General features: G+C 34.7%; 2 protein-coding genes and 1 long non-coding RNA gene across 3 annotated transcripts in view; 1 reads left to right on the forward strand and 2 right to left on the reverse strand.

Moving 5' to 3' along the window:
- LOC136802992 (conserved oligomeric Golgi complex subunit 3-like) overlaps positions 1-27,826 on the forward strand; it is a 78,504-nt gene that overhangs the window by 11,812 nt on the left and 38,866 nt on the right. The window contains exons 2-11 of the mRNA XM_067059740.1: positions 23,651-23,767; positions 24,087-24,148; positions 24,689-24,854; positions 25,128-25,202; positions 25,561-25,653; positions 25,804-25,938; positions 26,502-26,585; positions 26,771-26,814; positions 27,307-27,433; positions 27,726-27,817. Coding sequence (XP_066915841.1) covers positions 23,651-23,767; positions 24,087-24,148; positions 24,689-24,854; positions 25,128-25,202; positions 25,561-25,653; positions 25,804-25,938; positions 26,502-26,585; positions 26,771-26,814; positions 27,307-27,433; positions 27,726-27,817 — 995 coding nt within the window. The remainder of the gene's footprint in view (positions 1-23,650; positions 23,768-24,086; positions 24,149-24,688; positions 24,855-25,127; positions 25,203-25,560; positions 25,654-25,803; positions 25,939-26,501; positions 26,586-26,770; positions 26,815-27,306; positions 27,434-27,725; positions 27,818-27,826) is intronic.
- On the reverse strand, positions 6,379-12,989 carry LOC136803009 (monocarboxylate transporter 12-like). The gene is made up of 7 exons (XM_067059757.1): positions 12,793-12,989; positions 10,571-11,184; positions 9,067-9,436; positions 8,426-8,625; positions 7,786-7,836; positions 7,375-7,452; positions 6,379-6,990 (listed from the first exon to the last, which is right to left on the reverse strand). The coding sequence occupies exons 1-7, from the start codon at positions 12,962-12,964 to the stop codon at positions 6,766-6,768; spliced, it is 1,710 nt and encodes a 569-aa protein (XP_066915858.1). The 5' UTR covers positions 12,965-12,989; the 3' UTR covers positions 6,379-6,765.
- Positions 14,420-15,863, reverse strand: LOC136803011 (uncharacterized). Its single transcript, XR_010846087.1, has 2 exons — positions 15,795-15,863; positions 14,420-14,866 (listed from the first exon to the last, which is right to left on the reverse strand). It is a non-coding gene; the product is annotated as an uncharacterized lncRNA (long non-coding RNA).

Genomic DNA, 27,826 nt, shown 5'->3' on the forward strand with positions numbered 1-27,826 from the left:
AGTAATTAAGTGATGGTGGGTTTTCTCTGATGTTAGGATAGCGTATAGCTATTCCAAAAAATGATCCGTAAATCTAGAAGGGAGGAGGAGTGTGTCATCGTTGTGTCAACTTTCGCGAGCAGAAACTTTCGCGAGGTCAAAAAATCGCGAAATTTGTGACATTTACTTCCGCGAATTTGAGGAAAAAGTGTTTTTCGCGAGCATAAACTTTCGCGAATTGTTGGATAAAAATGAGAATTTTTGAATGAAAATCGCCTTAAATATGAAAAATATTTCTTAAATCCGCTAAAGACGGTTGCTCTTCGACTTTAAAAAGTTATTAAAGGATAAATACATGTCAAAAATTTGATATTTACTTTAATCGCGAGATAAAATTTTCTAGATTTAATTTCACGAGTCAGAGTTTTGAAAAATCTCGCGTGGATTTAATTTCGCAAATAAGCCTGCAAACAGCTGAAAAATAGCCACAAATGGAGACTTTGGACTGGTTTCTCCGCCGAAAATGCGATTGTGAAAACTTTGTTGTGGATTTAATTTCTCGAGTCAGGAATCTCACGCATTTCGCGAGTTTTAATTTCGCGGAAATGTCAAAAATTCACGAAGTCGCGAAATTTAATCTTGCGAAAGTTAATCCGGTTAAAGTATTACGATTTCGAGGTTTTATAGATTTTTAATTTTTTTGAGAATTTTTCGCGAGCATAAACTTTCGCAAATTACCTTGTTAAGAATTTTCAAAGACATTTAATACTTTCGCGAAAATAGGCCAAAATTCGCGAAAATCGCGAAAGTTTGTACGCTTAAATTATTCTAAATTCGAATTATTATCTACTTTCGAAGTAGAAAATTCCTTTGGAGAGAGTTTATTTGAGAAGAAGTTAAAGATGGCTGATAATCTAGAGGGCCCATGTCTGAGAAAATACAAGAAGGAGTATTTTAAATATAATAAATAATTTAATATAATTTAATCTTAATCAACAGCGGGTAAAGCCCTAAAAAAACCTTTTCAACACACGCATGCCAATTTAACCAATATTTACAGTGCATTTTAACTCACGTAAAGGGTATTTTCTAGTGACTATAATTATGTATTGTCGGAGGTCCACACCGCTTATCATATGTCTTAGATGATTGGAGTCACGAGTGAACTGAAAGGAATGAGCACTGTCTAATGACATACCACTCTAAGTTATGTAAATAATATAACTTATCAATCCGAGTCGACCCAGTTGAACTAACTTTCCTTAAAGAAGGATTTCTTGACCAACCAGGATTTCCAAACAGAGTAACTAAGGGACGCAGAAAAGGGAGACTCAATCGAACACTATGAATTGTACAAAACTTGTCAGAAATAAAGGTTCAAACATTCAAACAAGAAAATGAGAATTGTAATTGCTAAATACGAGTGATATTCTGTACAGGGTGTCCCTAATTAAAGTATCGAGTCGAAACACAACTATGAGTAGAAAGTTTTATGTGCGTGTTCACAAAATTGTATTTTAAGCTCTCCCTCTTTTTTCTTTGTCATTACGATTAATTTATACGTTGTAACTACCTTTTGTAATAAGTGTGATGGAGAACGTTCTTATATTTTAGCGATAACACACACAAACTTTTCTACTCAATCGCATGTTCAAACTCGATACTTTAATTAGGGACACCCTGTATATTGAATCATACTTCCAAAAGGATCACCCTAAGGGCGGTCCCTAGCAAAATATATATAATCACTTACATGATTTTGCTACATACAATACCAAATAACAACTGTCTCTATATAACGATATATAATGGTATTTATACGATAATGATAATAATAACTTTTGTTTTAAAGATCGACATATATTACGATTACAAAGACTATGAATAGCTGGAATAGCAATTGCTGCAATAACCTCAGAGGGATAAAGTGATTGTGGTTAGCTTTTAACCCACATTTATTTCAAATAAGATATTGCATCAGTTTATGCTAAGTAAAACTAAGGGATAAAATCCAGAAGGAACAAGAAAGCCTCGGAGGTCCTTTAGATTAGCCTGTGTCCTTCCGTCCGTCCTGATGCAAACTTTTCTCAGGATTGACTCATTCGCTTTTTCTGATTGTTTTGCAAAATTATGCAAAATGGTAATGCCTAAAATGATTTTCGAAAAAAAAAATTTCCGGCCGAAAATTCCGGAAATATACCGGAAATGGCCGTGTTTGCAGGTTATCAATAGACTCTATCTCCTAGTATTTCTTTGTTTTTTTTTTCACAAAAAACATTATCAATAACAATACCCATCATCAAGCAGGTGTCCGGGCAATCCCCCCAGTAAATTCCCCCTGGTGAATTCCCCACCGGAAAATTCCCACCCGGAAAATTCCCACCTGGTGAATTCCCACCTATGTACCTGTATTTTAATAAAAAATCATCAAAACTTACCAAAAAGAATGATAGACAAGACGACTCATAATCGAAAATTTCGCCTTTTGCACGATTATAAATAGATAATGTAAAGTCCGAGGTATAAGTCAAAATAGGCGAATAAATTACGCTCCGAGAGACAAACTTTCCTAACCTTTCTGCCCTTAAAGCAACCAAAAAAGGGCAAATAGGCGAAAACATGACCCTTAGAGATACAAGGGAATGAATTAATGCGAGAACTGATTAATGCGAATTTTGCCCTTTTTCGCAAAATTAAATTCCGCAAAAACTTGAAAAATTCAATCGTTTGCATTAATAAGATATTGCTCATTTTGGAGGTGTAAGTCCTAAATATTTATTTTTTGGACTCGAGGGCATAAATTAGGAATTTGCATTCCCATATTTAACATTATTCTGTTACTTATAAATAAGGCGCCCAAACGCAAACCAGTTGCTAGAATGCAATAAAAAAAGACATGCAATAAAGTAAAACAAGATTATTAGAATCAATAGTGCCTCATTATTATAATCATACACCGTATTATTTCAGTCTCGACAAGAGAGAAAATAACATGATTTGAAAGAAAAGGAAAAGATCATTTGAAACGCTATTTCGCATTAATTAATTCACCGGACTTCAATGTTACTCAAAACTTAAAAACACATATGAAAATAATGAGTGGGAATTCACCGGCTGGGAATTCACCGGGTGGGAATTCACCAGGGGGAATTTACTGGGGGGGATTCAACGAAGCTAATTTTTGAAGTCGGAACTTTCTAAAAATCACCGGAATAGCCGAGAATCGCTGGAAAAACGGTTTCTCTTGAATTTCTCGAGTTGCACACTGATGCGAAACGGCAATACCGTAAATGTGAAGGAGCCTGATTTTTGAAAAGAAATATTTTCCAGCAAAAAATGCATGAAATATGCCGGAAAATTCGGTTTTTTGACACTTTTGTATTAAAGTCGGATATTTGTAAAGAAATTTTTTCCGGCCGAAAATGACGGAAATATGCCGTATATTGTAGATTTTCATATATTTATTTATATATATATTTCTTTGTTTTTCACACAAAAACATTTGTGTAGAAACGAATGTTAATAATTTCCTGTCTCACTTGCATACTATTAGATACATGGTCTTCTCGAGGTGGGATACGGGAATCTTCGCCACCAAAACGGTTTTTACTGACCCTGTATATCCCGTATCCTTCCTTGAGACGACCGTGCAACGAATTTATCCTCTTAAAGTTTTTGATACACAAACTAAAGCTCCACCTTACACTCCACCCACCACACACTTACCTGAAGAAAAAAAAAACAAGCAAAGCCAAAAGCTGTTAAAATGAATCCAAGCAGGGGGGGGTCGTTAGTAAAATCTCAGACATATATGAGTAGTAAAAGGATTTTTTCGAATTTTTACATACCACCACCCAGACTCTTGGAAGAGGTATTTTACTACCCTGGTAGTAAAAGTTTTTGGGACAATTTGTCATGGAGACCACCTGTTTTTTGGTTGCTTTTCGGACTTATTTTACAAAAAAAGCTAAAAAATGATTATTTCTGTGACACATTTTTCACTTAGTGCAAAATCTAATGTTTTGCCCTTAGAATTAAAAACCTTTTTTATATCAACAAAAAATTTCGAGAATTTCCGACAGATAATTCTTTCAAATTATAACAATTTTCAGATTTTTTTCAGAAAAGTCATCCAAAAAATTAAAAGAATTATAAAAAACTACCCAGGTAGTAAAAATATTTCAAAATTTAACACATAGTAAATTTTTTTTTCGATTTTTCGTCACACCACCACCGTAGTAAACGTCATTATGTCTGAGATTTTACTACCGATCCCCCCTGATCCAAGTACAGCATAAAATAAAGAAAAATAGAAGTAAAAACCAAAAATTAAATTTTTATCGAAGTATTTTTCTACACCTCAATTTCTTTCTGATCACAACAAGAAGCAAAATCAAAACATTCGAATTGAAAACCGAAACATTCGATCGACGCACTCATTGCTTCGTCCAACTGCAACGTAGGGGGAGGGGGTACGAGATATATCCTGCCTCCACGTGATGCCTTTTGACCAATAAAATGCAAAAAACTTAACTGAGGAGGGGGGGGGAGTAAAATAAATTGACCTACTGCAAAAATGCACTTATGCAAAAACCATTATTCGTTAAAGATAAACTCATTTTGATTAAACGATTTTAATCTCACCGCAGCTGCTCGCTTAGAATTATCACCCTTTGCAATCTAAACTGATGATAATGGGAGACATTGCTCTGAGCATTAAAAATACGCATATAATCGTTAATAAATCTACCAAATCCTTTTTTCTGTTCAAGAAATCTTTGTCAAAAATCATAAATCATAAAAGTTCCTGCCCTGTTTTATATTTTCTATGCCTCTGCAATATTTTTTCTGTTGTTCAAGGTTGTAGGATTTTTTCTTCTTCTTTCGATTCCAATTATGGTAAAATCTTCAACAGTTTCTAATGAACGCAATGATTTTCTCTTAAAGCTTTGAAAACGCCCTTATAAAAACGCCTACTTTTGGAGATACTATTACACGAATATTATTAGACATTTTATTGGTGACACGAATTGAAAAATTTCATGTTCATAAAAACCCCCTTAATTAAAACCAGCCGCTGTTTCCTTGAAAAAGCAGAAAAATTCGTGTTAATTTCAGACCGTGCAAATGTCAAGGCTGTTAAATACTCTCCTAGTAATATTCGTGTAATAAGGTAAGTAATTGATTTAGATTATGTCAAGACGAACATTTTAATCACCTGTTTACAATAGAAAAGTAAATACGGTTAATGCAATGTTCGTTATTTATAATTAGAGATTATTAAGGTCATCAGTACGCTTCATCAATATTCATGATTTTTTTTTTCGGAGACTTTCGCCGAACTTGACACTAAAGGCTTGGGGGTACAAGAGAAGTTTTTTTCGCGTTGGTGCAATGCAACATGCTCCATCCCACCAACACAAGAAAAAAGTGTGTGTACCATAGTTTCTCGTGTCCCCGAGCCTTAATGCATAGTTTGGCTTACTTCATCTTCAATTTGATGTGTACTGTAATATGTGTATGTGTGTTTGATATCCTGAACTCCCCCATACAGGACCACCATGCAATTTTTTTCTGAAAAAGCCCAATGTCAATAGGATTTTAATTAATATTTTCTCTGATAAATTGAAGCAGATCTTCTTCCTGAGTTGGAGCATTCAGAATTTGATTCTGATTCCACGAGAACTGGAGTATTTTTTGAAGATAATAATTGATGAGGATATTTAAATGTTACATCCCTTATGTACAAGATTAATATAGTAAAAGACAAGTTATAGATTAATGAAATGTATAGAAAGAAAGTATGCTCAACAATTTCCTTTAAAGTAGGCCGTGGACAGTGGATTGTTAAAGTTTCAAAAATAAAGAAAAAATTCAAAAAATTCAAGATTTTTCTAAAACTGCCTCTCCGAAAGTCAATTTTCAGCAAAAGGCAAGTAGAAATCGCGTGCATATTAGTATATTTTCAAATCATAAGACTATCTTCTTACATAGTTAGTGCGTTAGTTAGTTATTTCGTTCTGTGGCACACGTCGGCTCAACGTAAAAGTGGTAAAAAGAGGGAAGAGATTAAAGCAAATAAATCAAATATTGACGAAATTTACACCTTTTTCAAAGTGGCTATGGCACTGAGGTGGTTTGCTTTTAACCAGGGCTTATAAACAAAAAGCGCTCTCGACACCTCCGTTAACATAATGCTCAAAGCTTGAACAGTTCCTGCCCTGGTTTGGACCAACTTTTTGATATGTTTCCTAGTCAATTTGAAGGTGCTGATTCCGAATTTGAATGTTACCAAGCTTGTAAACCCGCAGTTTTTGCGTAATTTGCGATTTTTGGGTTTTCAGGCAAAATTGTAAGATCTAAAAATTCAGATTTCAAATGAAATATAAAAGTTGAGAATTTAATGTAATACATTTTTTTGCTCAAAAAACTGCGGGTTTACAAGCTTGGTAACATTCAAATTCGGAATCAGCACCCTCAACTTGACTAAGAAACATATCAAAAAGTTGGTCACGGACATTTTGAATTTTTTCTTTATTTTTGAAACTTTAGCAATCCACTGGCCACGGCCTAGTTTCAAAGTTTGGATAACAAAGATTTCGTAACTAATGAAAGACAAACTAGCGTTGCATTCGCACAATAGAAACTTTGATATTGCTCAAAGTTGCCTTAAATTAAACTGATTTCGCCAATGAGGTGAAGGCGTTAAAAAGTGTGAATAATGTTAATCAATAGGACCTTTTACTTTGCAAAAAAGGAGTCACATCCTTGCAGTTGGCGTGAATATTATTCCATTGTTTTTGCTTCACTTTGAGAAAGTTCTTCCTCTACGTTCTCTGGATCTTCAATTTCCTCTTTTATTGAAAATGTTCTATGTTTGTTCTCAACCTCATCTTGACAATCAGAAGAATATGATTGATTCTCAAAAGAATATTCTGTCTTTGGTGTCATTACTGTTTGACTTCGCATTTTCATCGGTCTTTGGAATTCACTTGATTTCATATCAGTATCCTAGTAGAATAAATAGAGTTGGTATTTTACATGTAATATCTTTGTTTATGTTTGTTTATGCGACATTATTGATTATCTGAGATTAAGTATAGTTCGATCGTTTTCGCAGGTTTTTCACGGTCAAATTATTTGAGATTTGGATCATTGGCTTGTAGAACTTCATATGCCTTAAAACACCACTAATATATAGTTCGTTTATTTCTTTGGGGGGGATCAGGATTCATAGAAACTATAATAGCTCTTTGATTCTTACTTTGAATATAAAATCTCCGAAATTTCTGAAGCCTAGGTTATGAGAGAAGTAATTTTGTAACACTTAGATTTTCCTTTTCACTTCCTATGTAAGAATCACGTGAAAGATGTAAATGATGCAGTTTGCTTTACCTGATCAGGTAGTGATAATCTCTTTGGTCTACCACCTTGTTTAACAGTGACAATGCCTGCAGCTGTCTTTCTCCGCATCTGTATAAACAAAATAAGAAGATTTTAGCTGGATTTTGATTTTGATCTTCCACATAAGAAAATAATTTTCTTTTTCATTTCAACCCATTAGATCAATATCGGTTGCTATTCGAGGTACAGTTCACTCTCTAATTCGATTTCAAGGGTCCAAGAATTTTCTTCGAATAAGTGAAAAATTCGAATTACGGAGAGGTTTTGACTTTCCAGCTTTGCGGGCTAATGCTTTAGTTTGAATTACAGAGAGATTCAAATAATAAAGGTTCGAATTAGAGAGAGAGAGAGTTGACTGTATATTTAAATCTCGACCAGTACTTGAGAATCTTAAACGCTTACCTCGCCTGAAATTTTCTTCGGTCCAAATGCTGTACTCGCTTTACGTGGAATCTAAATTGAAGAAAAGATTTTCAGTTAAAAAGTTTGAAAGTAAAGACTTGTAGAATCACAGGGAAGTCAAAATTTTGAGTTAAAATTATGTCGAGTTTATAGAGCATAATAAGGAGTCGTTTGTGAGAGTTTTTCATTCAAAGTGTTCAAGTTTTTTAAGGATGCGATTTGAAGACATTCGACATTACACCATAGACCCATCAGTCAATACGTCACTTGCATCCAATCAGCTGTTGGGTCCGTGATTTAATGTTAGAAGACATTGATACAATGGTGCATATCATGAATTCTAAAGACCGTTCTCCACTTGCGCGCGCTGCGATCGCACTTTTTCGAGCAAAGCTACCACGTCAAAAGAAAAATGAAGTAATTCCATTAACGCGATCTGACGTAACAGTTGCAAAAAGTTGAAATGTGTTCAACTTATTTTTTGAGCGCGCGCTACATTTTTATGACGTAATTTTTTTTCCAAGCAAAAAAGGAATGAAGCCAAAAGGAGCTATCGCAGCGCGCGCAAGTGGAGACTGGCCTTAAGTATGGAGAGTCTACTGTAACAGAAAAGTGTGCAGTTAACAATAATTATGCTTACAATGGAAGCTGCAGCTCTTGGTCTTATTTCAGCAAGTTCAGTAACTTCTTCATCAAATGGTGTTTTGTCCTCAACAACATATTTCTCACGGTTTCGTAACACGCGTGCAAAGTTCATGAAAATACTTCCAAGGATGAATGTACCACCAGTAAAAACGAACATGTAATTCGCACTCAATACCTTCGCATCGTTCATTGCACCTAAAGTGTTTGAAATTCAACCGTTATCTTAGTCAAGGTCTTGCGTATTTTGTACCTTGTGGTATGGTTCAAATGTCTAAAGTAAAAAAAGATTTGACTCGGGGGTGGGGGTCAGTACTGAAACTTAGACATATAAGGGGTTTGAGTTTTTTTCCATACCATCACCCCATTTTAGAGAAGTTATACCCTTTCTAAAAATGAAATTTGAATATTGGATACCACTTTTTTGGTAATCTAGTACCCCACGGTATTAAAAGGACTTTTTTGGGTATGCCACCACATAACTAATCAACATGATGTCTGAGACTTAAGTACCGACTCCCCGCCCTCCTGTTTGACTCCGGAAGTTGGATCTTTTATAAAGCAACTAATTAATAGTGCGTCATTTTGGATATAATTCTTTGATTCGCAAAGACGATTTATCAACAAACAAATATTTACCAATCAGAACAGGACCAGCAATGGTTGGAATTCCATTGATCGTTTGTTGTATACCCCAAGCTGCTCCTAAATCAAGTGGACTTGTCAAATCAATCGTCACCAGACTGGCTAATCCAATATTCGAACCATCCAACATTCCATAAATACAACAATAGAGAAACAAACTCCATGTATTGTCGGCAAAATAAGCTCCAATGCTGACCACTCCGCTTAGAAACATCGCTATTTGATATGTGATGAGGACTTTATCGCGATAACGGGATATAAAGCTTCCAAAGGCTAGACGACCAAATAGATTGCTTGCTGACCAAGCTGTTAACATGAGACTGGCTGTTGAGCCACTGATGCCCAGTGAAATAGCATATTTGATCTATAAGCAAACAGAAAATAATTATAACACGACTAGCCATTTCCATATGATGATTTTTTTTCGGTTTAAAGCAGTGCCGGGTAAAAAGGTATGTCTGCGACCCCAGTCGGAGCCAGGGGGGGGGGTCCAAGTACAAAAAAGCGGCATGTATCATGGGGGGGGGGGGGTCGGTGTTTTCAAAATTTTTTTGCTATTTAGTACTTGTGTACTTTACATGGGGGTGTCAGGGGTCAAATTTCTCATTTACTGTTTAGTATACGTGTACTATACAGGGGGTGTCAGGGTCAAATTTCGGATTTTCTGCTTATTATTTGTGTACTAAAAAGCCAAAATCAAATCAAATTGTGATTTATTTTAGATTTTTGTCAAAATTTTTTTTAAATTCTCAATTGTTTTTGTCAATTTTCGAGAAATGGGAAGAATAAAAAACTTGCCCCAAAGTTTCAAGTTTTTTGACTTAAAATTTTTATTTTATGAAGGGGTGTAGTGGTATATTTGGTAGTTTTCTGGATAGTATATTGTACTATGTAAGGGGGTGTTGGGGTATATTTGGCAGTTTGCTTGACAGTATATTGTATTATACAGGGGGTGTCAGGGTGTATTTGGGAGTTTGCTGGATAGTACTGGATAGTATATTGTAAAATATAGGGGGTGTTGGGGTGTTTTTGGGAGTTTGCTGGATAGTATTTTGTACATTTTGTACTATAGGGGTGGGTGGGTGTTTAGAATCGAAATTTGCTACAAATTACTAATACATGCCGCTGTTTTGTACATGGACCCCCCCCTGTCGGAGCTGACCCGAAGGCTCCTTATTCGTAAGCTATAGCCTAAGGTATGGGAGGGCACCACCCTTTCTCCCTGGATCTCCCTGAACTTATCCTTGCTTCTTATACTTAATTGCTGCGCACTGGGACCAAATTCTCTACCTTTTAAATACGATCACTGGGCTAAGACACTGATTGAAGCCAGAAGTAATTTAAACCAATCATATCGATTCATACGGTCTCAAAGTACTTGAGTCAGTCGTCAGTCGCTCAATATGAATTCAAGAACTCGTTTGCACATCAAACCATCAGAGGCTGAATTAAAGTTTATAAAAGTTGTAAAATAAAACATGGAAACAAGAACACTTACAAGATGAAATAGCGGAACATAATATGCAAAAATGGCGAAAAATCGACATGCGCAGAACAACAAATATGATTTATTTTTGAACAAAGAAGCTCTGAATTCGAATCCACTTTCGATTTCTGTGACCTCTTCTTTAGCCTCTGTTCCATTTGTATCCTCTTCTAAAGTCTCATATTTCTCTATAAACATCGGGCTGAACGGCATATAACCAAATGAGCAAATGAAAGTGATTGCCAGGAACATGATTCCATACACATTCATCACATCCCTTAGGCTATAATTCTCCATGATTTTCTCCATCAGTGGATTGAATATAAGAGATCCTATAGGAGCACCGATCATCATAAGTGTTGTAGCTGGGGCTTGGTATCTGTCGAACCATCGCCCTACCATTACCAAAGTGGGCGTGTAAAGAAGGGCGGAACCAATGCCTAACAACACACCAAACGATAAATAAAGATGGTAGATGTTTTGAAGATATGACGACACGATGATTCCAACACCACATAGTATTGAACCAACGATTGACATCGCAAACACACCGAAATGGTAACAAGCAAGATCGGAGGGCAAGTCCAGAAGTACCAGCAAACCGCTGGCTATTGACCCAACCCAGGCTGAGAAAGAAAATCAAAATTTGTTTAAAAGCTATTAAGAAATTCAATTTTGTTAATGGTTCACTTTCACTTTCAATCTTAACCGCACGTTTTACTAAGCAGCCTTTTCTCTAGATAGACAGGCAGAAAGACAGAAAGAAATTATAGGTTACTTTATATAATAACGTTCTAGGCCGTCTCTCTTTATGATATCTTTCCAAGATATGAGGAAGGAGATTTCATTCTTACCAGCGCAAAGATTACATTACGATTATCATGAATTGAAGAGAAAGAGGATTTCTAAAGGAGTAGGCTGCATGCATCCCCAAATTAGTTTTGATATAGGGGATGCGAATCAGGCTCTGATATCGCTTCCGAGAAAATTACCTAATAGCTATGTATTTTGCAGAATTTTGGCGACTTGTATTTTTCAAAAAACTCGATGTGTATTGTTTGAGTTATTTGATGACGTAAATAGAAATCAAATAAAGATTCAAATAAAAAGAACATATGGCTAGAAATCTCTCTTTCTCCTCTATTTCTGGGAGTTTCTAAACATCGACCAGAAATGGCGACCACGACCAGCGACCACGACCGGCGACCAGATAAATTTGGGTTATCGAGTTTTTCCTCTTTCTCCACCGTAGAGTCTTTCTCTTATGATCATTTATTTATCGAATTGAAGAGTAAGCTCACCCCTGTCTCACCTACAGTGACTACAAAGCCATGTGTAAAACGTGTAGTGCAGCCATTTCACCGCTCTTGGAGCTTGAATAGTGTGTCAATTTCTATCCTTTTGTATTTTCGGCATCAAATTAATTAGTGGCAAAATTTGTGCTGGAATTTATTTAGGAAGCTTTATATTTGATCATCAGATCATTATTTCGTCTAAATAAGTCATTTTGACAATATAAGGACAATAGAGTAATTGATGAGATTGATATCTCTAAAACTGGCCTTCCCAGCATTTTCCTACTGACGATTTCTATCTATTCATACTAAAGGCATCTCATTCGGTACAATTAAAATATTTGGTGTAATAAAGTTTACAGGCATCACACTTAATTGCCCTGTCAATATTGTTGTCAAAAAGTGTCACTTTGTCTAGAAAATGACTGGTAACGTCAAAAGTCTCAGCCACGTGCTCAGTGGTTCATTTGAAAACCACATCAGGGCTCGATTTGGATGTTCTCTACGGTGGAGAAAGCAGGTAAACTCGATAACCCAAATTTATCTGGTCGCCGGTCGTGGTCGCTGGTCGTGGTCGCCATTTCTGGTCGATGTTTAGAAACTCCCTCTATTTCTTTTTGTTTATCGAAATTAATTGAATTAGCAAACAAAACTCTCAAGATAACAAAAGACGACAAACTGTCAATCAAAGTTCTCTATCATTCAACTCTTTTTTTGGTTAGCAGATTTTTTGCTAAGTTCGGAACGGTTTTGTGAGCCTGATTCGCATCCCCTATATCAAAACTTATCAGAGGGGATGTGGGCAGCCTACTAAAGGAGGGGGTAGGTTTTGATTAAAATTTTTGCACACTATTGCCATTGAGTCTTACTTTTTCTTTTCAACCTCCTAATAGACCAGACTGAAATATCTTTTCAACAATGGAGAGATATTATACTTACCAGCTTGTTCTTGATTGCAATTAAATTCTTCCATAACTCTTGGAAGCCAAACACCATATGAATAAAACGTTCCGAACAGGAGGAAATAGATAATCGAAGACATGGCTAACATGGGCCAACAGTACCCACTATCAACCTCAGGCTCTCGAAATTTGAATTTTCTTAAAGTCATTTTTCCGACCATCCTCAGGCTACGCTTTTTTTCATTTGAAAACGAGTTATCGTTTATGGTAAGTGGTCGGTAAATTGAAATACCATGATTTTTATATATTTCAAAACTTTTGATTGGATTGGGTTTGTCGATTCAATGGGAATAGGGATTTGTCTTTTACCAATGAGATTATATTTTTATCACGTGGTCTCTTTTAGGTCTTTTCATTGGTTAACCATTGAGATTCACACCCTTTTTTATTAAACCACATAGCATTTATCTTACTTAAAACGCAATATGCCTTTACGCAATTATTTGAAAATCTAATGAAATGATGTAAAATTAAAAATTTAATGTAAGTATGAAAATCTTAACCAGCTGTTTATCATATTACAACCTAATTCAATTTTTGGTCATTATCTCCATCTAAAACCATTCGGCAGAAATTATGAAATTTTTATTCGAAATCGCTTAGAAAGTTTGGATCTACTCTCTAGGTCGAATTCTAAGTTATCTAATCTTTTTAAACGTCAACTCAATACTTAAATGGTAGATATGTTCCTATGACAATCTATCTAAAAAGTTTTTAAAGTCTGTCAGCCGATTTTCCGCATGGGTTTGATATAAGAAGGTTTTAAAACAAATTATCGAGATTGTCAAATCAATCGCATCCATTTTTATCTTTGTCGGGACAGGGGATGATGAAATCATATTTTTGACCCTATTTGTTATATGCCTGCTTTTCTCTATAGGCAAATCCCCAGTTAAGATGTCTAATCTGATCTGTTTTAGGCACATATGATTATTGGTTTAGATATATCAGACTTTTTTGCTTATTCTTTACTCGAATGATTTAAAATGTGAGATAGGAAGATGACCCTAGCTAAACGTAAATTGATCTTTGAAGGATAATTAGATGGTTTGAGGGTTTATGATAATGATATTCTGAGATTTTTAATTACAATGACCTCAACTTTGGAAAAAAGGTGATCCAGAAATATATTTTACATAATGCATGTCCTCTGCTAGCCCAAATTTAAAATCTCCATAGGGGGATGATAATATCATACATTGCTGAGTTGTTTACCCCTAGTATTGCGGAGTTTATGTAAGCATGTGTGTTTTTCTGCGACGGAGACGTTAAGGTTCTAATTTGTCTACATCCTGACTGGCTGAGGACGATGGTAAATCAGCATTTTTCGCGTCCTCGGTTGCGGGTTAGAACTGCGAATTTTTCCAAATCGCTTCAGTCACTTTACAGTCCTTAAAAGTGCAAATATATAAACTCGCTTTGTGGGAGGGGCTTTGGAAAACATTTTAATTTTGTTTGCATGTTGCGGGAAAAGGGCGAAAGTTTAAAGGGCCGGTGTAAAATAGGCCAAAACATTCAAAATAAGCAATCATGGAGTGCTAATAAAGTGTCAAACATACCAAATCGAAATGAACATTTTTGACAATTTAATTGAATATCAAGAATTGAAGTAAGTAGTTCTTAATGTTAAAAATTTATTGTATAATTCGGGAAGGAATTAATTAAGATACAGTAAAACATCAAAATTTTATGTAAAAGTATTTCAAAAGTCATTTATCGAAACTGTCTTTAATCGAATTAACATCATCTTCATTGACAAGATTGCATGCAAATCTTTTGGCATTCAAACATACTTTGTGGCACTTGTTGGCCGTTGGGCACGAGTTTTGGTCCCCACAAAAGGCCTCCATTGAAGTGTACTTTGCCATGAGTTGTGAAACACATTCATCGTTGTGTGTAAGTAATGAGAATCCCATCATTGAATTTGGGTTTTGTCCGCCACCGTTACGGTTACCATGTTGGGTTCCGCCCTGGGGTCCACAGGCTGTGCAACAAACTACCAATAGACTGATTGCCAAAGTAGTAACGATTGAAGAGTTCATGCTTGTATCCTTAAATAAAAAAAAGTATGTTATACCTAATATTAATATTTAATTGTGGCATCCTTTGTTTCTCAGTTTGAAGGAACTTATAATGACAATCGAATGGTTCATTTAGTTTCATTCTGACTAGCTAGGCTTAAAATTTGCAGCTTTATTTAAAATTTGCAGCTTTACTTAAAACCTATAACCAATATGTGATTTAGTTATTGAAATCCGAGCTGAGCTACAAAGATCAATTGACATATTTTTTGAAGATGCTTTAGTTTCGATAATATCTTGCTTAGACCATTCTATTTTTTTCTTCAATTTCAAGGACTTAAAATTTTGTTTACCTTTTTAAAAGCTGAATAAGATTATTATAGCAACAGCTTTATGATACCCTCAGTCATTAACGATTTTCTGATTTTTTCGATTAATGATTGAATTGTGATAAACTTACTTAAAATAAAATGTGGAATCACTCATTGAATTCACAAAGAAGAGGGAGGGAAACCCGATAAAAATAGGGAAAGAGGGAAATATCCCAGGCCAGGGAATTATCTGAATCTGTATTGCCAGAATTTTTACTTCATTAAGAACATCTCATATGCGTAGCGAGATACCCTGCAAAATTTACGAGGGAGTGCAAACGTTTATGACGTATTCATTATCTTTTGATAAAACAAAAACAATAATTACAGTGTCGTAAAAACTGCTCTCATCCATAAATATTGCAGAGTATCTCGCTGGAGTTGTTAAGAAGAGAGTGGATCGGGTCAACTTTCGTACTATAGGGGTAAGAAGTAACCAGTTGAATGCGTGACCACCATCTCTCTCCGTTGGGAAATTGACTCGCCTCCTCAGAGCTTTATTAGTGAGCTGTCATATTCTGAACTAGATGAATAAATTTAGACCATTTTGAAAGTGGAAAAATTATCTAGGTTTCTTGAAAACTTACCCTTTACAAATTGTGTTGTACGAATCGAATATCTCCATTCAAAATCTAAAACTTTATGAAACGAAGTATCGCAAACTTTCCTTTTTTTGTCTGGCTCTTTGAACACGTGGTGTTTATCTTTCGCGGTCAGGTATCAGAAAATAACAGAAAATTTATTAATTGGAAATCTTTCATTCAGTTAAAAAGTACCACACAACAAGTAAAACATTTTTGGCAGGTTCTCTTCTTATTAAATTCTCGTGTTAAAGGTTTTATTTTTTCATATTCATTGTTTTATTGTGCTGATATAAGCAAAAAAATATTTTTCTTTTCCTATTTCTGACCAAGTTTGCTCCACATTCGTGTCAATTCAACATAAAAAAGCTAGTAAATTAAAATTGATGAGTAAGCAAACGATATTACTCTCATTTAAAAACAAAGCCTTTAAAACTTACTTCCATGTTATTATCAACATTTTTATTGGTTTTAACCGGAAAAACCCGAAATATCCAATGAAAATAAGGCTTTCATTTTATTAGACATCATTTTACCGTTTTGATTTGTATATAGTTGACGTTCTCTATTTCGGCGTTCTATTATTCGATACGCTCCATGATTCGATAATATTGAAAAGTACTTTCAACAAGAAACCCGACGCTTAATCATTCGATGAAAATCCAATTACACTTGGAAATCGAATTAGAGAGCTTTAACTCTATTGAAGATTCCCTTTTGAATGCATTAGACCTTGTAAATGTTATTGGGGAGCAAATTTCTAGTTTTTAAAGTTTTTAAAATTGCAATACAAATCTTTTCTTTTTTTAAACTCAAATACAAAATAATATTTTAAAAATTTAATTTTACAATATCAAGATTTATAATATACCTTTATAAACTACCAGGTGCCAATCTCTTGAAATTTCAATTACTACCATTTAAGATTCTCTCATTAGCCACTACTGATTTGTAAAAACCCCAAGAAATCTATTTCAGGGCCTAACCTTCAACTTAAAAAGCATTTTATGAGCTAACTAAGAAACTTAAACCTGTCTAAGAAATTACACAATCCAAAGCCCATAAGGCCTTACAAATGTCCTGTGATTGGTCTTAAAGCCAAAATGTTCATATATACTTTCTTGTTATGAATAGCATAGTGTGTATGCTTGGAAACCAATAAAAAATATCAATAGATAGACATTGTTCCGTAGGTAGAAGTAAGCCGAAGAACATTCTTTTTATAAGAACAATTTTATAAGAACAATGAGGCTCAAAATCGCCAAAAAATATGAACAATTTAAGATCAATGCTGAGCCTGAAATTACTCAATTTCAAGCAATTTAGGGGTCAAAGTAAAATTGGTATCGTGTCTAAAATACCTCAATTACACCCTATAAATAAAAACAGGATAAGAACAATGTGAGGCTCAAAGTGTCAAAAAAAAGAACAGCCGAGCCTCAGCAAAATTTTACTGGTTCTTATAAAAATAAGTGTACAGTTCCTCCAATAAATTGTTTGAGATTACAAGAATTAAAAAACCACTGCACTGTATTTTGAAAACACCCATAATTATTATTCAATCGGTTGTATAACTCTTTTCCAGTGTCTTGATCTATCTCTGGTTTGCGTTTTTTTATCTACGAAGTGTCGTTTAAATATCCTCAACCTCCTTAGAATCTCCTGACCAGTAGATCTCCAAAATTAAAAATTCCAAAAATTCAAATTTATTTCAAATTTGAATCAAATCTGGTTCAGCGCTCTTTATAGTGGAAGCAAGCTGCAAGAGTGTCATTTTACGATTGTCTATAATACTAGTGACTTGATCTTTTGTTTCATTGTTTTCCTTATTGTTTTCTCTATCTTTTGTTGTATTGTTCATTTGAGATCTTTTCATATTGAGAATCTGGTCATTCTCTTTCAAATCATTAGTATCATCAATGTTTTTGTTGTTGTTGTTGTTGTTGACTTGACTATTATTTATATTGTTCTGTTTGTTTACTCTCGGTGGAGTTGGTGTTTTGTTTATTTGGTCTCGTTTGTTTTCGATGACGTCGTCGTCGAATAATTGTTCAGTGGAAATGTTGTCATATTTTCCTTTCAACGATCGCTTCTTGAATATCTTCATCTTTTTATTATTTTGATATATTATCTGCAAAAATTCAAAATTGTTATTTTGTTACCGTATTGCTTCGAATAAACGCCCCCTCGAATAAACGCCCCCTCCTTTAAGGAAAAGTTTTTAAAAGAACGCCCCTCCCCCCCTCAAATAATTTTTTTTGTATTTGAGGCTTGTTGGTTGCCTCGTAGGTTGCCTCGTTAAACCAAAGTGTTTGACCGGGGCTTTTAGTATTATGCCCTAATTCTGACCCTAATGGTCCAACTTTTCGATGTGAATCATTGTATTAAAAAATTGATCAGCATCGATTACCTAGTCACACGGAAAAATCAAACTTTGTTTTTATTGAATTTCAATTGAACAAACTAACTCAAAAAAACTCGTCTGTTGAGTGTGTTGGTCTAGATGTTTCTTATTAATTTTTTGTTCGCGTGATCAAAATTCCTATCATGGAGTGACCAAAACAAGCAAATAAACCTTTTCATAAATTTCGTCACGACCAACGCTTACCTCGTTTTCAAAATATGGATAATTGATTCCCTAAGAAGTTCATAAGAATGTATAAAAGTAATACATGAAGACTCAGGGATTTAATCACTTTGGTGATGGTTTCAAAACGAGGCAGTCGTTGCACTCAAAATAATTTATGTAAAGGCTTGCGATCATAATATTGTGTTGGTATATATTTTCTTACATTTTGTTAAACACACGCAACAACCTTCTACTCAAATAATGCTTGATACTTTTTTTCCGGACACCCTGTATAGGATTTCTATGGAGGCTTATTCCATTTATAAAAGTAACACATTAAGACTCAAGGGATTTAGTCACTTTGGTGATGGTTTCAAAACGAGGCAGTCTGTGCACTCAAGATACAACAAAAACTGTGTTTCTGATTTTGGAGAAAAAAATTCAAGTTGTTTTAGAAATAGTTTAGCTTCCTGTTTGAGGGACAAGTAAATCCCAATGGAAAAAAATCTACAAAAGAATATATCAAAGTCAAACCGATGTCTGCCATTTTGCATCTGAAGTTTAAATCTTTATTAGAAGAATGCCTTTAAAACAATGCCAAGTTTCGATACTTTCGTAATTCAAAGTGAGTCCAACACATCATAAAATGCTAAGCTTAAAAAACCAGCATATAACCAGCACATGAGTACTAGTAGGCCACTAATTTGATTAAAATCAAAAAAATATATACTATAGCTGACTCAACATGACCTACAAAAGCTTTCAAAATACTTTTGTAATGCAAGTAAATAGGAGATATGGAGCTCTTATTAAAAAAAATTCTACTCTCAAATTCAGTATTATCAAAAGCAACACAACGTTCATCAAAAAACAAAAGAGAAAGCTTTTTGTACTTGTCAATTATTTGTCAAAATAGAGCAAGCTATTTAAATTGTCATCTTTTTACCTCAAAATCCTTCTTAGTTTAATTTCTATTCTCGTTGTTGCTAGCTATTATATAACATCCTTTTTTGTCGGCTTACCACGTATTTTTGTGTCAAAACTTCTCTATTATTTCCTCGTCTATGTGGATGTTTGCTTCCACTTGGTTATAACACATGTTAGGTTTTATTTCTACATAAGTGTACCCGTTTCATATCAGACACATATTTCATATCAGGACAGAGTCTTGCTATTGTTTTATTATGCTGATAATATAAGCAAAAAAAATGTTTTTCATTTCCTCTTTCTGACCAATCTTGCTCCACATTCGTGTCAATCCAATGTGAAAAAGCTTGCGAATTAAAATTGATGAATAAGCAAACGGTATCACTCTTATTTAAAAACAAAACCTTTAAGTAATTTGCTTTTCTCTTCTGATATTTCGCTTTAAAACAAGGTTTCTTCCAAAACAAAAGTATGAAAGATTTACTCTTTTGATTTGGAGGAGTTCCTGTTTTGTTATTGCTACCTTATCGACCCTTTTCTCTCGGGTTCTAACCACTGACCTTTATATAACCCTGGACCAAGCAATGTCTGCCATCTTTGATTGGAGTTTTTTTGGAATTGGTACCCGAGGAGAAGCCATTGCAATGTTAAAAATTAACGTCTAACGCCGCTACATCATCAAGAGAATTTGAGGAAAAGTAGACCTAGCGCTCTCGATGCATTTACACCGCTATCGAGTAGTGCCACCATTAGGGTACCAATTTTCAAAAAACTCCGATCAAAGATTTTGCTTGGCTGGGATTGAGAAGCTTGGTCCAGGGTATATAAAGGTCAGTGGTTCTAACTAATGGTAGCGACGTTAAAAGATGTAAAAAGGACCGATATGGACCATTTTTCCACTACTGTACCAAACCCAAAGAACGCCAATGACTTTGTGATCTTTCAGCTTTGGTCTTCTCTACATATATGATGTCTTTCTTCCTCTGATTGGCCATCTTATTTGGACATTATGATGTCTATTCATCACATCACCAATAATCGCAACACCTGCACTAAAAAGGAATTCAATTTCCTTATTTTCTTTATCTCCGTACTCGTTTGTCGTCCAAATTTCACGGAAGTCATCACAGCCACAATTATATCAGCATTATATTACAAAAATGATATTTTTCATTTCCTCCAACGTATGAAATCACTCCCGTTGTGCTATTAGTGAGTTTATGTATGTGTTTTTTTTTCAATGCCGGTGACAGTTAGCTTCTGATTTGTCTAGATCCTGACTGACTGAGGACGACTTTTAAATTAACACTTTTACCGTCCTCGATTTCGTGGGTCTACACTGCGAGTTATTCCAAATCGCTTAAATCACTCTGCCATCTTCGAAAGTGCAAATTCATAAACTCGCATCGTGCTATTGACAAAGGTAATGCAGGGGAGATCATAAGGCTTAATGAAGCTCAAAATTGTGTTAAACTCTGTACGTAATGTCATCTTTTATAATTGTGATTTGGCGCCCGCCTATAAGAAATGTGGTATCCTGTACCACAAACCCTTGGGGCGCCTGCTCAAATGAATTAGCCAGGATTAAATCTCACCCCATTGACAGGAACAAAAATAAGAGTTCCCTACCGGCTTTTTTGAGCTGAAAACATTAAAGATTTTCATGGAATTTACATGCAGTTTTACCCTTAAGTGGAAAAGCTCCACAAAGACACAGAAAAGTACTGCCGAAGATTTCCTGCCCCTAGGGACATCAGGGCGACAGTTTTTACGGCTATCAAGCTACAAACATAACCCTGGGAAAAATTCAAAATCTAAATCAGTAAAACACTATAAGCCATTTATACGATTCGAAATTTAAAGTTGTTTTATAGATGATCCAGTTGCAAATTTCTTGTTTTGCCTTCTCTGAACTCTGCTTATTTAGTGTGTCCCGTTAAAGAATATTCTAGCAAAGTTTTATGAATCAATACTTACATAACAATCATTTTTGTTTTCAATATTGCGCTATAATAACCCTTTATAATAGGGAAAGATTTTATCAACAACCCGCCTTAACTTTATTTGATAAGTCTGAACCTTGCTATGTAAGGTGATATGTTTTTGCCCTAACATTTATATGAAAACTGTCAACGGAGATGAAAAATTAAGAACATTTAATGAAAAAGAGTTTGGAAACTATGAAACTATTAAAAATGGACGGGGACCTAGATAATAGTTCAAGGTTTGGAATCTAAAGGGCTAATAAATGTGAGCATTCAATAAGAAGTGACAATATAGAGAGACTTTTTGTAGCCCATTAGCAGTAGTGTTAGTTTTTTACATTTTTAAAAATAAGATCATAAAAGCTAACCCTTTCTCAGTGTAAAAGTTATTGTTAGATACCCCTGATATATTATTGTTGGATACCCCTGAGTAAAAGTTTCATATGCGTAATAAACTGTATGAAAAAAAATCGAAATTTAATTCAAAACTTCTCCGACGCATCTATTCACTCTACAAAAACCAAATAATAAATCAATTGAAATCTTCATATTGGCATAGAAGCACAGTCTCGTCAAACAGCATAACTTACAGCTAAATTCTAAACAAAGCTGTTTGTTGTTTAATGGAATGATATAAATCATTTATTTGATTGGGTAATTAACCCATAAGATGCCGTTATTTTGCAACTTTAAGCTTCAATAATTTTGATTACGAATTATTATAAAATGCACTTATCACTATATTGAGAAGTTGAATTTCCCGACTTTTCAGGTGGATTTAAGAAGAAAGTGGTGTTGGTCGTGTAACACGCCTTTTTATACGAATACTCGTGATAAAATTGGTCAGACAATTAAGAATATGCTAAGAAAAATTACTTTCATGGAATTTGGCAACGGATCCTAAGACCATGTTCGCACGTAACCGTTCCGTCTCGCTCTGAAGCGAAATGAAGCCATTCTATTGGTTAGGAGTGACGTAAAACTTGAATTTAACCAATATCAATAGAATGGCTTCATTTCGCTTCGGAGCGAAACGGAACCGTAGCGTGTGAACGTGGTCTAAGAATGCCATTTTAAGAGCATTTCCACTGTAATTTGGCAATTATTCCCAAGTAAAAGCTTAAAACTCTCACGAAAATTCAATTTCACTCTCCAGGTATGTAAGACACGTTAAATTTAGGTTAAGTTTGGATCCTATCCTAAGAATACTATTAGAATATTTTAGGGTGATTTTCACCAAAAAGTTGTATATTCATGATGAAATGGATAAACTCCATTCTCATAAAAAGCGAAATTGAAGCTACTTATTTCCCATCCAAAACGCGCATAGAACGCGCCGTTTTCAATTCCCATCCAGGAGTCTCGCCTCTAGCCCTTCGGGCTGGAAACTCAATGATCTTGACCTTAGTCCTGTAATGAAAGAAGATGGTCAGTCAATTGCACGCATGATGATTTCTTAGCGGTACTCAATGGGTTGACTATTAAATTGATCCGATTTGAAGTCTCATTTTGATGCCAAAATGCATTAATCCAAATATCTAGTTAGCGTTTCTTTTTCTAAAAAAATATCCATTATCTATTTGAATCTATTTTTAACGTAGCTCGTTTACCGTAATCTAACCTCATCATCTTGATAATCAAATATCAGTCAATTTTAAATTTAATGACGTAACATAATACTTATAGATTGACTTAATGCATAGCGTTGTAAATCTAGATTTAGCCAGCCAGCACTATCTAAATAACTAAAACTAAATAATTACTATCTAAATAAGTAAATCTAGATTTAGAACGTCAAACTTAATGATATTTGTGTTATTCATGACGTAATGTTTTATACGGAAGTACCCAAATAGCCCGGGTTAAGTCACTAATTTTGAATTTAAAATAGTAGCAAACGCCTGGGCTATTTGCTTCCGTATAAAAATACATAAAATCAAAGCAACGTCAATCTTATGGGTGTGAGAGAGACTGAATTTCGAAAATTTTGTCCATTTTTAACATTTTTGCCACCCTTAGATAGGCTTATTTCCCTAAAATTGCAGACAAAACTGTCAAACTTTAGTCCTAATTTCAAAAGTTTATGACCCTTTCACGGAGTTGATTTTTGAGTTTTGTAATTTTGGAACCCTTAGAGAGAAATGATTGCTTTTTAAATGGTTTTGTACCCCTTTGAGGGACTTTCGAGAGTTTGAAAAGGGGACCCTTATGGCTCGCACATACCTGGCACTCATTTTGCCCAAGTACACCCACCTGGATGTAGCGTTTAGATACCTAGTAATATCGCTTCCAAACTTATAATCAAGTTACCCAATTAATGCCTTTAAAACGACTAAACGAAAGTCATTTCCTTACTAACCTGTCTCTTTTTTTCTTTATAGTTTCGACATCGCAAGCGAACGAGCGACAGCGTTTCTTCCTTACCTGAAGATGATGAGATTTCAAAACACATCGCTAGTCTGGATCTTGGAACAAGAAAAATTGAGAATGCTCAACAGGTTTGTTCTTGTTTATTTAAGAAGTCTTATTTGGAACTTTTAAGTAGTATTTTTATCTATCATAAAACCCTTGAAAAGTAATTTTGATAAACACTTACTAATTATTGGTAGAAAAATACGTTACTTTCCATTTGGTACAATGTACTCGATCCAATAAACTGTGGTCAGTTCAAAACATAAGCTGACAACAGTTTAAACAAAAGGCAGTGTCGGTTGTCCAATACCTGGCATCGTAGCGTACGAATAGCCATACGTTGAACGGGAGAGTCATCATCATCACTTTCCATTTACTCATTATTTTATTTCTTCTTGTTTTCAGTTTTTCTCATGGTTTTCACAAGTACAAGTGCAAATGGGTGAAGAACAAGAACGGAATTACAGGTATGTTGATAGAATTTTCTCGGTGCTGGGCATCTTATTTTAAACAAGCTAAGTCTTGAAGAGTCTCTTTGTGGTATGTAGATATTTTCCCGCTGAAAATGTCAGCTTTTTTTGCTTCTAAAATGAAATCCCAGAAGCTGATATCTTTCGCGGGATTTGTCCTGCTTCCTGCTTATAACTTTTATAGAAATAAGTCGTAGCTTGGTGAAGGCTGTATGAAACCCGTTTGTCGTCGCGAAATATTTTTCGGTACTTCGCTACTGTTTTGACATTCAATCAGCAATTTTTTAAATAGGTACACATCTTTTTATAAGAACATTTAAAAATTTTGAAGCCTTCGGATTTTTTGAGTTTAAGTCTAAAATGCCTTAAAATTTTCCTAGCTTTACCATTCTTTGAATATTTTTGTGCAAATTTAGGTATTTTTGGGTATTTTAGAGTCCATAAAGCCGGAACATGTTTTTAAGTTGTTCTTGATATTTTGTCCATCGAAGCCTTATGTTCTTATAAAGTTTGTTCTTATGTATTCATTCTTTACAGGGAGTACCGAGATGATTTGCAGGATTATGTTGACAGGTGTCACACTATTTTGAGTGAGGTTCAAAAAGTGCTCGATAATCTTACTAACCTAGAAAAACAACATGTTTTCGTATCAACACAAACGAGAGCGCTTCACGATGCATGTGAACAGTCGCTTCATGATCAGGTATGGACAACGATCGGTTTTGATTGATGGCTATTTCGAATTAGTTTAAATTTGTTTTAGCCATAAGTACCAGCTTAGTTTAACGTTATACTTAACCGTTCTGCATCAAATACATGATTCTTGATAATTGCCGAATTATTCTGCCTTGATCAAAATTGCACCCTCGGATGAAAACCTGGCCTTGGATCATTTATTTCCTTATACTTTTAAAGACACAATGATGAAAAGTAACTGGAAGGTTTTTCAAATGTTATCTACTTTATTATCCCATAGGCAAACCTGATGGAACAAGCAGAAAGCATCGCAAATAGTTTGTCATACTTCAAAGCATACGAATCTATCAAACATGTAAGCCCAATTGCTTTTGTGTATGGTGACACAGCACTATGCTCCCCTGCATATCGTAGTGTCATTACAATGCATCAAGGTATCTGTGTGCCACGTGCACAGAACCAGTAATATAATATCTTCTTGGCAGCGCTTACCGTTGTTCAAACTTGAAGAAGGAGGAATTCCTACTTCGTTAGAAATTGGACCCATTCACCGAAAAGAAAGTCTCATATCGCAAGGATTGACAAGAGTTAAGAGGAATAAGTAATTGTCCGTTCGATTAAACGTCGAGTTTTTTGCTTTCTGATTTTAGTTCTTTTATGGGAGCTCTCTAAATTTCCTTAACTTGACTTGCTGTCTCATTCTTATTTTCTAGAAATTGACGACATCGACTTTAACAGTGACAGGAGAATCGTTTATCCCTCTATTGAAGAAGATTGACGATTCAATTCTCTATATTGAAGCGCATGTGAGTATGAACTTAAATTCGAAAAAGATTTTTCTGATTAAAGTCTTTTCAGTAGAAATTAGGGTGCTATTCTTTTAGATTTTTTGTACTGATTGTCCAACTTGGAGAATATTTCAATATTTACTATATTAACCTATTTACTGTTAATAGCCTGATTACAAGGAGTCAGCAGTCTACTTGGCAAGGTTCAAAGCATGTTTGAATCAAGCATTACAATTGGTCAAACAGTACGTGGTCAACGTTATGAGAAATACTGCATCACAATCGGTGGAAGCCATGAAAATTGTAAGTAACGGCCAGGGACAGTAGCGATGCTCGTTTACTTGGCCCACATAAGGAATATATTGCACCCATCTTAATCAGGGTTTGTAAACTTACTGCACTGATTCAATTTTTTCTTTTTTCTTTTTTCTTTTGATTACTCTAGGCGTACACAACACTTTTTTCATATGAACAAAAACTTTCTTGATTTTCCGCCATCTCCACAGAAGTAAATGTCTTTAGAATTTATGCTCGTGAAAAATATTTTTAAAAGCTGGAAATTTACTTCGGAATCGTGATGAGTATTATAATTTCAGTAATATTGAAAGCTGATTCGCGGGAGTTTGTGTTGTAAATCTTGCGATTTTTCCCCGTCTAGAAAGTTTCTGCTTGTGCGAGTTTGCACGCCCAAAGTATCAAAATTTTTGAACATGCGAATTTATCTTTCCAACGAAAGTATTTTGTTACTTTTGGAAAAAATCTGTAATGATGTATATGCAAATTGTAAATTTAAAAAATTTGAGTACTCCGGGATACTCAAATTACACAATTTCTACTTTCAAGCCTTTTCTTTTTTCCGCTTTTAGGCCAACCAACCAAGTTTGAATGTCAACGACAGTAATTATACAGCTTTGTATGGTAAATTCAAAACGCAAGCCATTCGAATCAAGGTACAAAACATTTTTTCTTTGTATTTTTCAATGTGACCTTTCAAATAGGGCAGCTCATATGCCATTTTTTAAGGGGATCGCTCAGTCAAAATTTCTGAATTGCTCAAGCTTGTCTTTCCACAAATTAAGTCTAACAAAAAGAGGACTTTGGAATGACTTCAAATACAGTTTTTGTATTCTTTTAGAGTATCATGGAGAAACTTGAAGAGCGAGAGAAAAACAGCAAAGAGTGAGTATAAACGAAAACTTATGAACAGAACCCATTTGGCAAAATAGATTGACAGATACATTACTCATTAATTTGTACTCGGTGGGAGGTATACCAACAGGATGTGATTGAAAGCTCGAAGAGAATCTCTTTTGCATGATTTAAAGCTTCTTTTTCCCTGCAAAAGTTTAGCGGCCTATGTGGTTTTCATACGAACACCATATTGAAAGTTACCAGGGCAAATGGATGACGCAAAAGGACAGAAAGCTCTAGATTCCATCATCCGAAATGCTGTGCGAATATTTAGGTCACATTCTCTTGCCTTGGGGAAATTTGAAGGTTCTTTTCCAGTGTTCAGCTACATCTCATTGGAGTATACTCGAGTTTTTCTAACCTGAAATCCCAGCAAAATTTTTCTTTTTCACAACGTCTATTACTTGCAGATATTGTAATTAATCAAAAAGTGATTTTTCCAGTTCTATTTAAAAACTCTTCTTTCGCACCTACTTTCAGATACGAGCAATTGATTTCAGATTGCCAACAATGTTATTTGGAATATCGCTGGCAAATTATGTCTCCATTCATTCATGAAACTATTGACAAAATGTCCAAACAACACACGAGAAACCCTTGCACGCTGGTAAGACACGTCTTATACACGTCAAATGCAGCGATTATGATAACTATGATTTTTTAAATATGTTAAGATGACAATAAATACCATCTTGACTTTGATATCGTCAAAGCTGATTCAACGTTATTTTATATACTCTTCTTGATACTTAATCAATCTTTCCAACATTTTGGTTCTCGAAACGATTTCCCCTTCTTGAAAAGTTAAAATATTTTTTGAAAGCCTTTTCCATATTTATAATTTTAGATTTAGTCTGACCTCAATCTCCTTAAATTTTAATAACCTTTCTTATATTCAGTTTCGTTCAGGATGTTCGTTCATGTTACATATTTGTCGTGACGAATATCAACTCTATCACGAGTTCTTCACGCATGGAAAACTAAATTTCGAGTAAGTTAT

The sequence above is a fragment of the Clytia hemisphaerica genome, unplaced genomic scaffold (assembly GCF_902728285.1).
Source record: "Clytia hemisphaerica strain Z4C2 unplaced genomic scaffold, Clytia hemisphaerica genome assembly, whole genome shotgun sequence".
Classification (NCBI taxonomy): Eukaryota; Metazoa; Cnidaria; class Hydrozoa; order Leptothecata; family Clytiidae; genus Clytia; species Clytia hemisphaerica.